Genomic DNA, 16,073 nt, shown 5'->3' with positions numbered 1-16,073 from the left:
GTTTAAGTTCAGTTATCTAATTCTGCCGGTATCTGAATCTGTGCACAAGTAACGGTGTTTCAGCTGGGAAATCCACATTCCTCAGACACACAAGATTTTATTCCCTATCCTCATGCAGATTTTAAACACCTTTCTGATGAAGCAAAGTCAAGTCTCAAAGGGCTACAGATCTGTTTCACTCCGGTTTGCACTAAGCTGCTCAAAGGCTCAAGTTGTGGTGCTCAGCATTACCTGTTTCGCCATGTCTGAACTGCATTTATTCGGAAAATGGGAAGTTAAAAAAAAATTTCTATGCGGTCATACCCCAAAATCTTTAACTAATAAAAAAATCAGGAAAACAGAAAAAGGATTTCAGTGCACAGTCAACAGAAGGAATCACCTGGAAGATGGAAGGCTCTGGTTCAAAAGCCTCTTCTCTGCTTGGCCAGCTTTATATAATAAAGTAGTCCTATACAGAAAAATATAAAGGTCCCCAAGTCTAGACACATTGTTTCAGATGAGTGTCCTGAATGCACCACTATATTCTATTTCCGTATTGCTCTCCGTGGCTTTGTCCAGTCCTTCCATGTTGGATTCATAAGGCCTTTCCGCATCCCCTTGGCGCTGCGCAGTTCTCCCACAGCCGCAGAGGAACAAGTCCCTGGACAACAGCGATTCCAGCCCGGACTCCGCTCCGGCTACCCTCAGCACTGACAGCACATCTGTTCTTCGCTGCCACTTTAACACACCAAAGCAGTTTAATTCATACGTTTTCAGCCATTCCCAGGGAAAGTGCAGCCCTTGTCTAATTGTGACATGTATGGCTTGCTTAAAAATCCACAGTAATTACAGCACTAATTGGAGATACCCTTTTTTTTGAATGCTCACCGAAATAATTCCTAAACTTCTTATCCTTCAGGATAGCAACACTGCCTCCAAGACAAGCTAGCTAGTGTTCAGTTGTCCACCTTTTATTTTCCACTTAAGGACATCTCCTTGCTTCCCTTCCCTCTCTAGCTTAATCTTTCGCGATGAGAAATGGCACCAGCTCCAGCTGTGAAGGCTTCCCTAGCACGAGAGACAAAGGCAGAAGTCAAATGCTTGGTGGTTTCCCACCCTTCCAGCACTGACTGTGAAACACCTTCTGGGCAACGCAAACGCTGATGATCAACTTCATTGTTTTTGTGAACTGCCAGTTCCAGTTCATGCTGCTACTAATGTAAAAAAAAAAAAAAGAAAAAAAAAAATTAATTTGTAAGTGAAGTTTGGTATCTACATCCACTGAAAATAAAGATAATTGTTAATGACTAAAGACGGTGTACAAGGCAAAAAAAAAAAAAAAAAAAAATCAAATTTTGTTACATGAGTACCCTACAGCACCCAACACATGCTGCTACACAAAACAACTTATTCAGGCATATTTCAGAGCCTGTTCCTGATAATCCAGGAGGTGCAAGTACTAGAGCACTCCATATTCAGCAAAAGGCTACAAAAAATTTAAAAAAAAAAAAAAAAAAAAAAAAGGAAAAAACCAGGTGGTTTGACTTTTGCTTGGTACCACAGGATAGGTGCTTTGGCATCTGGCAACATTTCAATTTGTGTTGCTCGCTAAACAAATTACCATCGATAGATTTCATTGGTATTACTAAAGCTCAAGTCTATGTCGTTTACACTAACTCTACAGCTGTCATTCATTCCATTTTGAGATACGCTGAATACACCCGTGAACCTAAGGAGACACAAACCCCAAAAGAATCCAGGAGTATTTGTGGCTTTTTTTTTCCTAAGTGTTGATTAAGATTTCTTTATTTTAACTGAAAAATCCTCCACATGGTTTCCAAACTTGTGACATTTGTTAGGAAATAGATGTAGAAGCCGAGAAATGCTAAGGAAGCTCTTCTACCCGTGAGTCACCAACTTAACGTGCTGTACTTTGTACAGCAAGCAATGCACTCAAAGAAGGAAGCCTGTTAGAAACTATTAAATATAGACGGTAATTATGTGAAAATCATGTGGTCATAGCTGACTTCAACAAGAATCAGTTAAAAATCTTCTAGAGAAAAAAGAATGGGTGTTGCTTTATCAGATAAATCTGGTAGAGCCATGTTTTTCCTGAACGCCCCTGTTTGGCACAGAGTATGGGAAATAGCAAGGACTGACTTTCAGTTCATAAAAATCAGAAAAGAGCAGCAGATTTGGGGAGCATCTTTATTGTGTCAGACTGAAACACTTCAAATTACGTTTCATAATTACTTCACGTGCCTTTCTACAAAATAAGGGCGACAGAAGTGGCAGCAGCAAATATTAAATACTATTTCTAAACGCAAACTACAGGAGAACAGTTTGTGTAACCTAAATTTTCCAGTGTGCCTTCGAAAAATGCAAGTTTCATGACTCCATGACGAACATTCCTCTCTAAAGGGAAATTAGCCTCAAGAATGCAGCTACTGTTGAGTTGTATAGATTTTCTGCACATATCACCTTTTAACGATGTCTAGAGGAAGGCATACTTAACGATGTCTAGAGGAAGGCATACTTGCTAAAACACGACTTATTTTAGCCACGATCCTAAACCCTCTTACCTGCACGACCAGAAGGCTCTCAGCTCTCGTGTACTCATGGCAGCACTTAAGCTAAGGTTGAGTTTATATACTTTACAAGGTTTGTTTTTTTTTTTTTTTTCCAGAGTGGAGGCTGCTGCTCAATTTTGTATATTTGACTTTACCAACAGGGCTATACGGACATCGTCTTGCAGTATAGAGCCGAACGAGTTACAGGTTGTTAGGGAAACGATTCACCAGTAGGTAGGTTCATGCAAAATTCAAAAGGGTTCTCCCCCCCCGCCTCCCCCCCTTTGTTTTTGGAGAACAGTCCGAGAAATCCAAGTGATGTCTTTCTTACAGGAATACTTCAGATAGCTAAACAGAAGCAAGATTTGGCATTTAGCCTGGGATTAGTGTGAACAGCCTCTTAACCAAACATTATGAGGAAAGTTAACTTTAAAATGCTTTGAAAGGTCTGTTTTCATGACAGATGGTAATAAGGGCTCATCAGTGCCAATTTTTTTGGTTTCCACCTCAGTTTTCAAAAGCCTAAGTTTTAGGTTAGTGCTTCTGAGAAACCATTACATGCACAGAGGAAAAATGCAAATTACAAAATTAGATTACTCACTATTTTTATTGTGTGCAACATATTTTTCTAAATAACACTAAGATATGAAGGGTAAGTATTTGACTGTGCGCTTCATAGACCACTTTCCCCTTCTGTTTACTAGAATCCCTCTTTTTTTTTTTTTTTTTTTCCACCAGCTATTTCTCCTTTAATCTTTATCTGTACACCTGGGCAGTTATTCCTCTCCCCACACACCCCAAAAGATACAGCAGTCGGTAGCAGGCAGAGGTTTTGTTTGTATAATACACTCACTAGGGAAGATGTGGTAGAACTATATTTTATTCAAGAAAACCCACACATTCTGTCCTGTGGTGACCACAGGCTTTGCTAAGCCATAGATATCAGCAAATACTGGAACAAAATACAGTGTATCAGAATGAGATTGAATCAAAGCATTGAAATTCTGAATTACAGTTATAATTTTCAGGGAAGGCTAGTTTCAGAATTGCATCATAGTATCTAGTACAATGTTGTGCAATGTAACCGGCAGAAACAGAAATGGAATATTGGTCCTAATAAAAACCGAACTGTAATGACTTTTGTATGACATTTTAACTGTCAAGACAACAATTCATAACATTCTACCAAAGGCAGCATATAGTTACAAAAATACTGGTCCAGCATCTTGTTAGTGGTGAAGCAATATCCAAGGTGCAATGGCAATGTGCCATTCTTAGTGAAATATTTTTTAAAAAACTATTTTTTTCCTATTTTCCCCACACTGATACTAGCTGAACACCAAAACTGCTATGACAACCTGAAAGAAAGTCACTTTCATGTGTATTGCACCCAAGATTTATGCAAAAACACATTTTCCAAGCTGCAGTATAAAAGAAGCAAAATCTAATAAAACTATGTATGTGCCAAAAGACATCTTACTGCAACGGATCTTGGACGAGCAGGTTGCAACATCTATGGAGTTTTAAACAATTATCCAAGCTTGTCCATTCTATCCATTATCTTGAATTTAAGGATACAGAGGTAAAAGACAAAGTCCTTAATATTGAGAACAGAATTAAATCACTTTATCCTCTCCATTCACCCACAAAATAAAAATATTCCGCCCTCCTCTCCTCCCAATACCCAGGTAATTTCAAAGTCAAGCCTTGGAATTACCCTTGTTCTGATGCTGCACTATGCTAGGATTGTACTGTTTCCACCTAGAAGTTAAAACACAGTATGACGGTGACCAAAACTGCTGGAGACAGCAGACCTGCTTAACTTGTGGAGGTATCCCAAGAAATGCGCATCAGACGGAGACACAATCTAAATGACAAAGCGTACTGCAGATTTAGCTGTGGTCTAGACTTGGGCCAAAAATACATTAGCCTGCCTGCCACTTCCTTCAAGAAAATAGCATCAATTAACATCTTAACCAAAAGATGAAGTTGAGTAAGATCATGTAGCCATGTCACATTCAATGTTACATCCAACAACAGAGAAATGAAGCAGTAGCAGACAGAAATATTAAATCATATTCTCCTTTTAATAATGGTTTAGTCAAAAGTGTAGCTTTGAAAATCTCTAGCTAGTTGTGAAAACCTGAAGAAGCTGGGAAGCGACCTCACTTTGAACAGTACAGTTTAAAGCTGTGGCTTGGCCTATCTGCTTTCAAACTCCCCGGCAGCACTGCCAACCTTGTAAATAGAAGGTACCGCACCTGGCAATAAAAATAAGTCAGCCTTTAAAAGTTGGTGAATGTTGTATTGTAGCAGCCTAACTCTGACTGAAGAAGAAAGATGAGATATTTTTGTACAGTAAACAGGAGACAAAAACTGAAATCTTCAGAGATCACTTTAAGTGTATACAATTTGGATTCTCATCAACATTTAAAACTATCAATCATAAGGTTGCCACCTTACCTTTTTCTGGACTGGCATACCTGATTTTAAACAGGTTTTCCTCCAGTCTCCCAAGTTTCTGATCCTCTTATCCAGTTTTCTGCTGTACTGCTCTCCCACCTTCATACTGAATACCGAGTCAGTCCTGCCTTCTGCTTTTCTTGGCAGGAGGCAGAGCAAGCTTTTAATTTCGGTAGTCAGAGTGACAGAACAACAAAAGCACAGCAGATAGAAGAGCTTAATTCTTCCCCAGGAAGAAAATACATTTGGTTCGACAAAGGGCTGCAAAATCTTCCAAAGGCACCTCTTTCCCCAGTTTTTGCCTGAAAGCAAGATGGCAATCTTAATTGAAAAGGGATGCTAAATCTTTTAAATAACTTAAAAATTTGTTTTTATATAAAGCAGCAAAAACATTTTTCTCTGCAGAAAGAGAAGTGTTAACAAAGAAACACACCAACATAAATGCACTGTTCATAAACTTCAGCTAATTTAATTTCACAAGAAAGTAAAATTCTAGGGCTATTCTTTAACCTCATCAGTACTTTCTGAAGAAGATTCTTTGGCATCTTCAGTCTCTCTGTTGCTTTTCTCTTTATTTAGATTTTCACTTTCTGATTTGGTCCCATTAAATAGAGAGTTTTCACCATTTACAAACCCATTCTCTGTGACTTCAGCATCAATAGCTTCATCAATCTTTAAGTCCCCTTGCTCTTCCACGTCTTCTAGGTTTCTCAAGACAATAGGGAGTCTAGAGTCTGCAGTGTTCTCCAACAAGGCAATATTGCTCTCTTCATATTTAGGAAGTGGAGCTCCATCTGCCATTTGTTTGGTATAATACTCTCGGCTAGCAGCCGCACTCTTTACTGCTTTCTCCAAGATCTCTTTTTCACCTAAGCGCAATTTGATAGCCATTATCGCATGTGAAGTAAGGTCATGGGTCTCTAAGAAGGACTTATCATCCTGTTACAAAAAAAAAAAAAAAAAAAAAGGCAAGTTTGTTAGTAACAACCAATTCAATAACACAATCCCTCAACTTTTCTCTCTATGCATTAACACTAAGTGACACTAGGTTCTTCAGACTAAGCCAAATGGACATATACGAATAAGGTGGTCTGCATGAAGTCCCAGTGAAATTTGTCAAGAATTCACAAAGAAGCCAAAAGTTTCTCCACATAGGTCAGCCTGCATAACAAGCAAAGTCAAGGAGAATTCACAAATATATGAAACATGTAGGTTCACTTAGACGCTTGCAATAGTAGCATGTTTCTTTGCAGTCCAGAGAACGCAACTAACAGACAACAAGTTGAAACTGATTCCCCATTTTACTTGCAGAGAAAAGCGAGTAGCCTCTATTTGGAGACTCAAAGAAAAAATACATTAACAAAATTACACTAACAAAACTTTCTTTTTTGCAATCTTATTTGATTTTCCTTAGATAATGCAAATCTGTTTCTACACTTTAAAAAGTAGAGAATGAATTATGTACTAACCTTCGGATTAAAGTTTGTAAAGACAAGATATCTTCTACAATCATAACACAAAACATTTCAGACATTTAAATTGCGTATAACGATAATTTTACCTCCACAGTTGTTTTATAGGTTTTCAAAAGAAGGGATGCTCTGGCTTCCAGGAATGTCCAAAGTTTCACTTCATTGTCCCAGCTAATGGGAAACTCAGAGTTCCCCAGAGTGAAGATTTTGTCAATGGCATGCTCGCCTATCAAGTGTTCTTTCAGCTCTTCTGCAAGAAGTATAAAACCAATCTGTTAAAAACAATCTCATCATTCACTTTGTCAGTTGACAAACTGCAGAAAGATTTATTTTCAATAGTATAGCTTTGAGCAGCTAACAAAAATACCCTGTCCTCAAATAAGAATTATCAGATATGCTGGTTATTTCTAGGATTCTCCACAGAGGCAACTGGAAGTCTTGAGGTTAGCAGAAAAGGGACCTTCTGCTCGACTCCGAAATAGAGATACTTTATATATCCTAGCCTCTGATACACAGTGTAACTCGGTCACAGTGAGATGGAATGTTTTGCATAATACTTGATAAGCAAAAAGGAGTAATTCTTTAAAGAGCTCAGTGAACTTTTTGATAATAAAAGGAACGGGCCAGAGTGTGCAAATAGCAATGGAATTATTTTTCCTATTGTTTTGATAATCTTTTTCAGTAGCAGAAACTCCCTACAGTTGGTCAGAAAAGACATCCATCAAACAAACCTCACACAGAGTAGGAAATGTTTAATCAGCTCCTTGACATTACACAAACTCCATTAATCTTTTAATTACCAAATTTCACTCCTGCAAAGCTGATATCACAAACTTCACAAAGCACTTGCAAGTAGTTTCTCAAGAAACAGTTTTCTTATAAAGTGTTTAAGACATATGAGTAATCTGAGCATAATCATATATTAGATTAATGTAATTAAAATATTTACTAGCTGTATTTTCTTCTCTGAGCCAAAATTTGGCATCCTAAAATTTGCTTTACTTGAATTTACTTCCCTGAAGTGGTCAGGCTGCTGGACTAGATGATCATTGTAGGTCCCTTTCAACTGAACTATTCTATTCTACTCTACTCTATTTTCTTAGTAAGTTCTAAAAGATGGATGACAGGATGCAGTGAAGGCACGACACTAAATTATGTAGGTTGTTTTTATTAAAGGAAGCAAATAGAGCACACGTAAAAGCTTAGCAACTTCAGTGTTCCACTGGTATCAAAATCTGCGTCATCTGCACAGCATCCCTACCTGCAAGGGAATTCTCTCACTGTCATGAAAAACTGTCTCATCTATAACCTCCGAAACAGCATCTAACCAGCAAGCAGCTGTTACAAACATTTAATCAGAAGTTTCACATGCATAAATTAGGTGAATACTTATTAATTGTACATCTATTTTCCCCATAAAAACCCCTAACACAAGAGAAACACTACAAAGACAGTTTGCAAATACGTAAATTGGTTTTAGATTATGAAATACCAAAATACTGAAAATACTCAACTTCTAAACGCCTCTTACATTTTTCTCCTACAGTACAGGATATTCCAATTCCATACCTAAACGATTCTAGCAGTGATGGCTAATATGCTATGATTTTAAGCATGTAAACTCCTAGGTCTCACACGATCTTGTTCTGTGAACCACTTTTAAACCTAAGAATTAAAGATCAAGCTCCAAAGCTCACTCATTCACAACAGCCTGGGAGATTAAAAAAAATTAAAAAACCTCCATCACCTCATGCTTTGGGAGTTCCAGAAAGGTCTATGTTACTGAAATATTCCCTCAGACAACACAGCCAAAGATTTGGTTTCTCACTAGCTTACAGATCCTTTTTTAACCTCAACTCCTCAACTTTTCTGATCTCCTAGCTTAGTATTTTATATGTCTATCACATTCCTGCATTAAAAAACAAACAAACAAAACCCAACCCCAAAACAAACATAAATTCAGTTATCTTTATAAAACATCTTACCTTCACTCATACAAAATACTCGAAGGAAAGCCAAAAGCTGGGCAGAGATTGGAGGCTCAGTGGAGTGCAAGGCAAAAACACTAGAACTAATAAAAGAAACAACCAAACAGCAACAGTAAATGCAAGTTCTACTGTCATACCTTCGAACTTATTTCAACATAAAAGACCTTAAAGTATAAAACAAACGCAGTGTTACAAAAGTAATTTTTACAAAATTAGGTAATACTAGTTCAAACTGAAGAAAAGCTTCCCTAACCTGTATCTGAAAAGAACAATTATCTCCACAATTTTACACTTACAATTATTTTTATACGGCTTTCATAATAAATTCATGAAAATGCAATGTTTCACGTCTGCTGCTCCTAACAGTACCCTCTGGACTGAAAAGACTAAAGGAAAATGCTGTGGTTCACATACTGAGCATCGTAGTATGTCTGCAAGGGATAGGAAAGAAAGAAAAACCACAGATTGCTTCAAATTAGTCCTTGCTCTGCTTTTGTTCAAATGGTTATTAAACCAAAGGCTTTTTTTCCCTTAGATATGGTCCAAATTAGATGATAATATAGCTCACAGAACTTCTGTAAATATTATTACGATAACTTTAGTTTGCTATACAAACAGGAGAAACATCATACCTAAGAAAACAATCATGGAACAGCTTTATATATGCGCTACTGGACACTATATACTTTGGAAATGTTTTAAAAAACCCATGGCATTGTGTTTTACTTACGTTGGGATACCAGCACGAGCTAAGACCTCTGCCTTCATGGCATACAGCCTGTCACTTTTACTCACGCCAAGCTTTATTTTCACTCTGTCATGTGAATTATTATCAAAGAAAAAACCACTGTGGATCACAAATTCAGCGTTTGACCGAGTGCCATAAAAAATGTAAATCTAGAAGGATGAAAAGAGAAGTGAAGGGACAGGAAAAAAGCTTAAGATCAGCTCACAAAACTGACATAATTTGAAAGTTATTTCCTGAAAGAGTTACTATTCTGAGTACAAGGTATATTTGGTTACATAAAAAACACACTTTGTTTTCTGGTATGGATTCAAATGCTGTATATACTGTGGCAATATACTTTAGAGGTAGATGTAAACATATCCATGTAACAGACTTTGAAAGGAGAGAAGAGGTTCTTATTCTATACTTTAAAAGAAAAATGCTTTGTTTTCTCAAACTGTCATAAAATATCAGTATACGAAAATAAGTTTTCAAAGAGCCTATGCCTTTTAAAGGCTAAAAAAAATCTGAGACAAGGAGGGCCCATTACAGGAAACAGCGTTTCTGGGGTCATTTCCCCCCCCTCATACGTCCATCCAAAAGAGCAACCTACACTGTTGATGGATCAACTTTGCTTTTGTTTTAATGTTATCTTAGGCATAGATATACCAAAGTATATCATACAGAGATCTGACCTGTGTTCAGCCAGTAGTTATTTTTGTGTATCTCTGTATCTAAAGCAAATAGGTTACTTTAATTCACATTAAAAAAGAAGTTTCTAAATAACCTGCAAAGCATTTAATTCAGGGCTAGGCTGAGGTTAAAGAAGCACAAGGACAAGAGGTTAAAGTAGCAATTGTCTTGTCCCACACCAAGAGGATATTTTTCCCTTTTGTTTGATAACAGAATTGTCAATCAGAAAAAAAAAAAAGTTTCAACAGTTACAGAACTCCCTTCTTAACCTTAGGCTACAGCAATGCACTGGATACCTGTAAGCTGCCACTCCTCTCCAGCTAACAGAGACAGGCACAGTGTTCTCTTAAGGGCTCAACAATGCTAATGATGTCATTTACTTTCTCTGTTTTCAATTTTAGATTAGAACTATTTATCCTAAGCACAAAATGATTAAACGTTATGTATTAAATTATAGTAAACATTACACTGTAACACACTCATATAATAAACAAGCGACCTGCCTAGGTATGTTAAGGCAGTGGTTAAGGAAAGGGTTTGCTAACCCTCTCAAGTTTTAAAACTGCTGTGATACATCTCATCTTAAACTAAAAGTCACATATTATGTGCAGATTACACAGTATGCTCTGACACGCTAAGACTGTTTTACAAAAAAAGCCAATTAAACAGAATGAGAAAGTTGCTTTATTCAATGCCAGTGTTCGATAGATTCTGTGGACTTCTGCTGCCTCACATTTTTTAGTAGTAAAAGCAAGGATCATACACTCTTCCTGCTGAAATTGTAAGAAATAACATCTGCACAGTATATTAAAAGACCAAAGCATTATATAATTGAAGTGCTTTAATGATGCCGATAACAGTTAAAGTTTGCACAGAAATTTTAAAAAAAAATGATAAATAGCAGACATAGTGAAACTACTAAAATAAAATCGGAATAGAGGAATCCTCTATAATTGAAATGGAGAGAGCAGCCAGAACAGCTATATGACACATCCATTGCCAGCTGTGGAAAATTATAAATTGGATCACTTCTGGAAAAACTGTGGACCCCTTTTAACTCATCATACCGGTATTGGAAAAAACAGCAAATATACCATAACAAATTCTAAGAGCAACACAAAAAAATATACAATCACTATAAACCCCAGCATAGCAATGAGGATAAATATACTTTTGGAAAGACATACTTAAAATTTTTCAGACACATCTTTGTTAAAAAAGAAGGTAACATACATAAGAAAAAAATGAAAATCAAAATATTATTAAGTGTAAGGCTGTCAAAATAACACAGTAAAGGTAATAACTCGGACACTGAGTTACAAAACATCTCAGGATGTTTCATACAGTCATCTTCTGGCCATGAACAAGCAGCAGGAAAAATGGAGTGCTACTACACTCGAGGGCTTAGGCTGGCTGCTGACACAGAATAGGAACCCTCCTACCGGAGACTTCCTACACCCCTGGAACCACTGTCTTCAATGCATCACTAGTTTTAACACTCATTTTTGCTTCCTAATGGTTCTGAATAAAACACTGCATTCTGAACTGTTCCATGCATCTTTGCGAGACCTGCCCTTTGGTACTTTCTGTTTCAGGATGACGGGCTGTGTACATGTGTGCATGCCTGTGTGCAAGGGAGGGAGTGTATTTTTAGGTCCTTTCATTTTCACCAAGCATGGGAATGGCGACGTGGGTAAAATGACTGGCAACTATACTGCATTTAAACTCTCATTAAAGAGAGACTAACAAGAAACAAACCAACATTTTAAAGAAAGACTCTACAATCTGCTATTACAGACAAAGTGATGCCCCAAATCTAAAATATATTTATCTTTGGTTCTTTGGATATGGCCTTTTATTAATCTCATCTAGAATACCACACTCAGTGTCTGTGTACGTGCATTTACCAATGATTAAATATTTCAATTAGTGCTCTAAAATATAAGGAATCAAAACTCACCTATAGTTGGGGTGTACACCAAGCGACAAAGTATTTTATTCTGAAAAATGGGCACTTACTTAGTTTGGCAGTATTTTCACACAAAATTAGCTCAGCACAATAAAATACAAATGTAGCAGGGCTTAATTCACGCCACACTGTTATTAAAATTTTGTAGGGAGTTACCAAGTGTCCACAGAACTTAATTCATGAACAATTATGTAGATAACTGTTCACACTACCTGTTCTCCAGGCTTGAAATCTTGAAGTGCTACACATTCACACCGGTCATCTTCTAAATTGTAGCCTGTAGTGATCTATCCGAGGAAAGAGTAACAAAAGCACCTTTAGCATTTTATATGTATCTCCCTCACCATTGACAAAACATTGTCCTATTGGAAACAGATATTAAGAATAGCAATTCCATACATTTCTGTCTCTGGACAATATAGTATAGCTGGTAGTTTTATGATTCCTGAGCAATCTCTTTTCTTAAAAAAAAAATCTCTGCATGAAAGAAATCTAAGGGAAGGATAACTTACCTGAAGTGAACGGAAGGCTCTGAGGAAAGTACCCTCCATAGACCACAGACAGTCCCATGCTAAAGCCTGCAGCTTGTTATGAAGTTCTGGAGTTTTCAGTCGCTCCCATGAGGCCCAAGGGAGCAAGGCACTGACAGCTCTATAGGCTGTGCTTTATCCTTCAACTGCCAGCACATTTTTGATCTCTCAATGAAAAAGGATTAGATAACTGTGGATCTTTAGGGGATACAATCTTCAGAGAATTATAATTTACTTGCAAATAATCCCTTTATCTAAAGTTAAGTAATACTCTTAACATGCTAAAAGGATTTTTTTTGATGGTAGCAGGCAATGGAAGAGGATAAATTCTCTTAACAAATCTGTACTTCTCTGAAAAAAATTAGGAAACCATAAAATGGTCACACTAACAAGTAAAGCTAGCCTAAAAACGTAATACTTTTTAAAGTGACAAACAGCATGTTCTTGAATAGTATTACCAAAGATGCAGACCCAGATGCAGCCACAGGATGGACCATAAGCTGCTGAACAATCAAGGAAGCAACTTTTACTGGTAGGTATTCTGAACTGAGTACTGGAAAAATATACTCTGGGCTTGGGAAAAAACCTGTAAGATGCCAAAGGTTCTCTCTCAGCCTTTGTAAATGAAAACATACTTGTTTGTAAGATGACTTACATGGGAGCTGCAGTATATCCCAATTCCCATCTTGGATACAGTTTGTCCAGAGACAGAACTCCACAGAGTATTTTGAAAGCTTGGTTGATGGTTTACATGTTAACAGTTTTAATGCTGCTTGCATAATCAAGCGTGCATTTGTCACCCAAAACAGTGCTTTCAAAGTGAGCACGAGGAACTTGTCTACGATGCAGTAAACCCAAAATGGCAGCCCCAAGAGCAGGCAGCCTACCCCGTCGGAAGCTTGCGGAACTGCTCTGCATGTGGATGCCATCACTTCAGGTCTATGAATGGTTTGTGCTATGTTGAGATCAGACTGGCACCATGCGATATGGCCTACTGCAAAACACAGGCTCTAGTACTTGAACACAGGATTTCCTGTACATTCACCATGCTGGACTGAACAATTTTTAATTAAGATCTCTCATTTAGAAGGTTATCTAACCCTGAACGGCAGGTTGCAAGTGCTAGAGGGTTTAACTTCACTATGAGAAATGTACCTTCCAAATTCAAATACAGTCATCTTGGGAAAAAACTGCAACTTCCATTCAAAAAAGTGAACTCTTGACAGTACTTGACCTGTCCTGAAATTTTCTTAGTGTGTAAACTCAATGAAATACTTCTGAATGTGAAAAATCCATTCCGGTTTCTTGAAATGCCTGTGGAACAGTATGTTAAGAGAAGGATTCTGTCAGTTTAAGTACGCTTTACTAGAGCACTGCTCTTTTTGGGGGATTGTTTTTTGTTTTTGCCCTTTTTTTAAAAAAAAAAAAAAGAAAAAACACTAAAAAAACACAGCAGCGCTTCTAAAAGGCTTTTCTATAAAGCATAATGGAGTGCTAGACTCTTATTTCCTCTTTCTTTTAATAGCAGTCATGTAAGAGAATTAACAGGGTGTTTACTTCTCTTCCCACATGATAGCTGACAAATTGCATCCCTTCAGTTTTATTTCTGAAGCAGACTGATACATGAATTTCAAGTTGTGTATAAAGCATGCAATAGTCTGCTTGGTCAGTGATTAAGGATGGACCCAGCCCAACAGGCAGAATATAGCTTATTTAAAGCTCTGGCAGAACTGGTAATCAACCTCTGAATGTCAAAATACAATCCCACTAAAGAATAACAATGAGAAATGCATGAAGACAACCATTTTGATATAGTTCTTAGTGGCAGGTTGATCTAATTAATAGTGTCAGAAGCAAGAAAAAGCTGGATGGACCTAGCTCCAGTTAAAACCCGAAGAGCATTTTATTATCTAGCTCATGGAAAGGAGCCCTGTGGAATAAAGAAAGAACAGGGATCTATAGCAGCTGATTGACTCACGAAGTGTTTCAGCACTTTGTTTGGAACAGACTAGACAGGGGCGCACACAACACTGTCTTTTGTTTCTTACTTTCTTGCAATGAAGAACAATTCCCTTTGTGTATTTTAAAGTGATGTGCTATGATTAGAGCAGAACCCACCCTCATCGCACTCTACAATAATATAAACTACAACACAGACAACTTACAGTTACCTTAGCAGGTGTTTTTCCCCTATTTCTAATAGTACAAGGAAACTAACACACAACAGAAATAGGTTTAGTAGCTTTTCTTAGCCCATTATCAATATTGCAGTTGTCTATCCTTCCTAAATCTATAACTATCTAAACTGGTTTCCGTAGAAATATGAAACAAATGAGTAAAGGCTGCACGGACAGTCAAAATATTTAAGTTTAGCACACCATCACCCCTCCCTCCACCCTTTAGGATATACTTCAGCATAATAAAAAAAATGCTTCCAACCCTGATAGTCTACTGCACTAGCAGGTTTGGCTCCAGAGGCTGGCTCCATATCAAACCCATTGTTAAAGAGCATAATAAAAATAAAAATTACTTTATCAATTTAAATAGAAGGTTGAATGATTAAAACAACATAACTAGCTGCTCGTTTAATATAGGCTACATAATTTTTTCCCTCCCAGAACCTTAATTCTCTTCCTCTTTCCTCTGATCCCAACTTTGAAGGCATTCATTAAGAGTTGTCTAATGAATACAGACAAGTCTCTGCAAAAGCATCTGAAAGAGATGCCCAGCAGGAAAAGGGTACAGGAAGTACTAAGACTTATATTGCAAAAATATACATTTCTAAATTTTAAGCCATTTTGTTTACATTGGAGACTCTCATACAAGCTTTATTGCTATTTCAAAGTTATGAGATTGCATAACAAATAGTGGAGTAGGCAAGTATCACAGTTAAACAACAACATGTAATCACATTTTAATAGGGAAAAATAAATAAAAAAATCCCACCAAACACTTGCAACTCTGTAGCCTAGCCCACTTTGGTGCATTTGGCACAGTCACAGTAACAATAAATTAGCTAAATGTCAAGTGAAAAACAACTTGCGTTACAATTTGAATAGTAGGGTCATATTCAATGCTAACAATAAAAAAATACTATCTACTGGAAACACAATTACAAAGTATGAATTTTGAAGCGTACATGAGACTGGCTAAATAAGATTGATAAACCATCCTCTTATGGGTTTTCATTTCCTCACTTCAACATTAACTAGCCTGTTAATGAAATCAAGACCTCATCTTCTGAACTAGCTCACGTAAGCCAAAATGTCAGCAGGTCTGACTTTCTATATACATATGTCACCTTTTAAATGTTTAATATGCCCTAAAGTAGTATTTTTGCATTTTGTTTCTTTGATGTAGTAACAGATGTACTGTTTTTGTTGAACTAGGCTTTGTTCTTGTTGTTGCTGTCTCCATAACAAGGCTCTCTGGGCATGCTTAGGAGAGCAGGCAGTATTTCTTAGTAGCAAATTTCCAACCACTTTCCCTAGTGGTAGCTACAAGAGGCAACCACCATCATTGTCTGTTTTCCTATTCTCAGAACAAATCTGTCCTGTACTGTGAATCTTTTTCAGCCTGCCAGAAACAAAACTTCACGTCAGAAGAAAATTCAAACTTGGCTGGAATAAAAGGTATCATGTAACCGAAAACTTTTATGTCTCATATACATATAACGTGCCTT

General features: G+C 37.2%; 1 protein-coding gene across 4 annotated transcripts in view; it reads right to left on the bottom strand.

Moving 5' to 3' along the window:
• Nucleotides 1–2,996: 2,996 nt before the first annotated feature.
• SETD3 (SET domain containing 3, actin N3(tau)-histidine methyltransferase) overlaps nucleotides 2,997–16,073 on the bottom strand; it is a 61,331-nt gene continuing 48,254 nt past the window's right edge. For 3 of the 4 annotated variants that reach the window (XM_082485578.1, XM_082485579.1, XM_082485577.1), the window contains 5 exons: nucleotides 12,074–12,148; nucleotides 9,203–9,369; nucleotides 8,470–8,555; nucleotides 6,574–6,734; nucleotides 2,997–5,951 (listed from right to left, as the gene is read on the bottom strand). In XM_082485578.1, coding sequence (XP_082341704.1) covers nucleotides 5,511–5,951; nucleotides 6,574–6,734; nucleotides 8,470–8,555; nucleotides 9,203–9,369; nucleotides 12,074–12,148 — 930 coding nt within the window. In that variant the 3' untranslated portion in view covers nucleotides 2,997–5,510. Of the gene's footprint in view, nucleotides 5,952–6,573; nucleotides 6,735–8,469; nucleotides 8,556–8,829; nucleotides 8,904–9,202; nucleotides 9,370–12,073; nucleotides 12,149–16,073 lie in introns of those variants that run through there. The other variant, XM_082485580.1, reaches the window with a different exon arrangement.

Source organism: Vanellus vanellus, assembly GCF_965231255.1.
Source record: "Vanellus vanellus genome assembly, chromosome: 6".
Lineage (NCBI taxonomy): Eukaryota > Metazoa > Chordata > Aves > Charadriiformes > Charadriidae > Vanellus > Vanellus vanellus.
The sequence above is the reverse complement of the archived record's forward strand: the minus strand, read 5'-3'. Positions and strand labels throughout refer to the sequence as shown.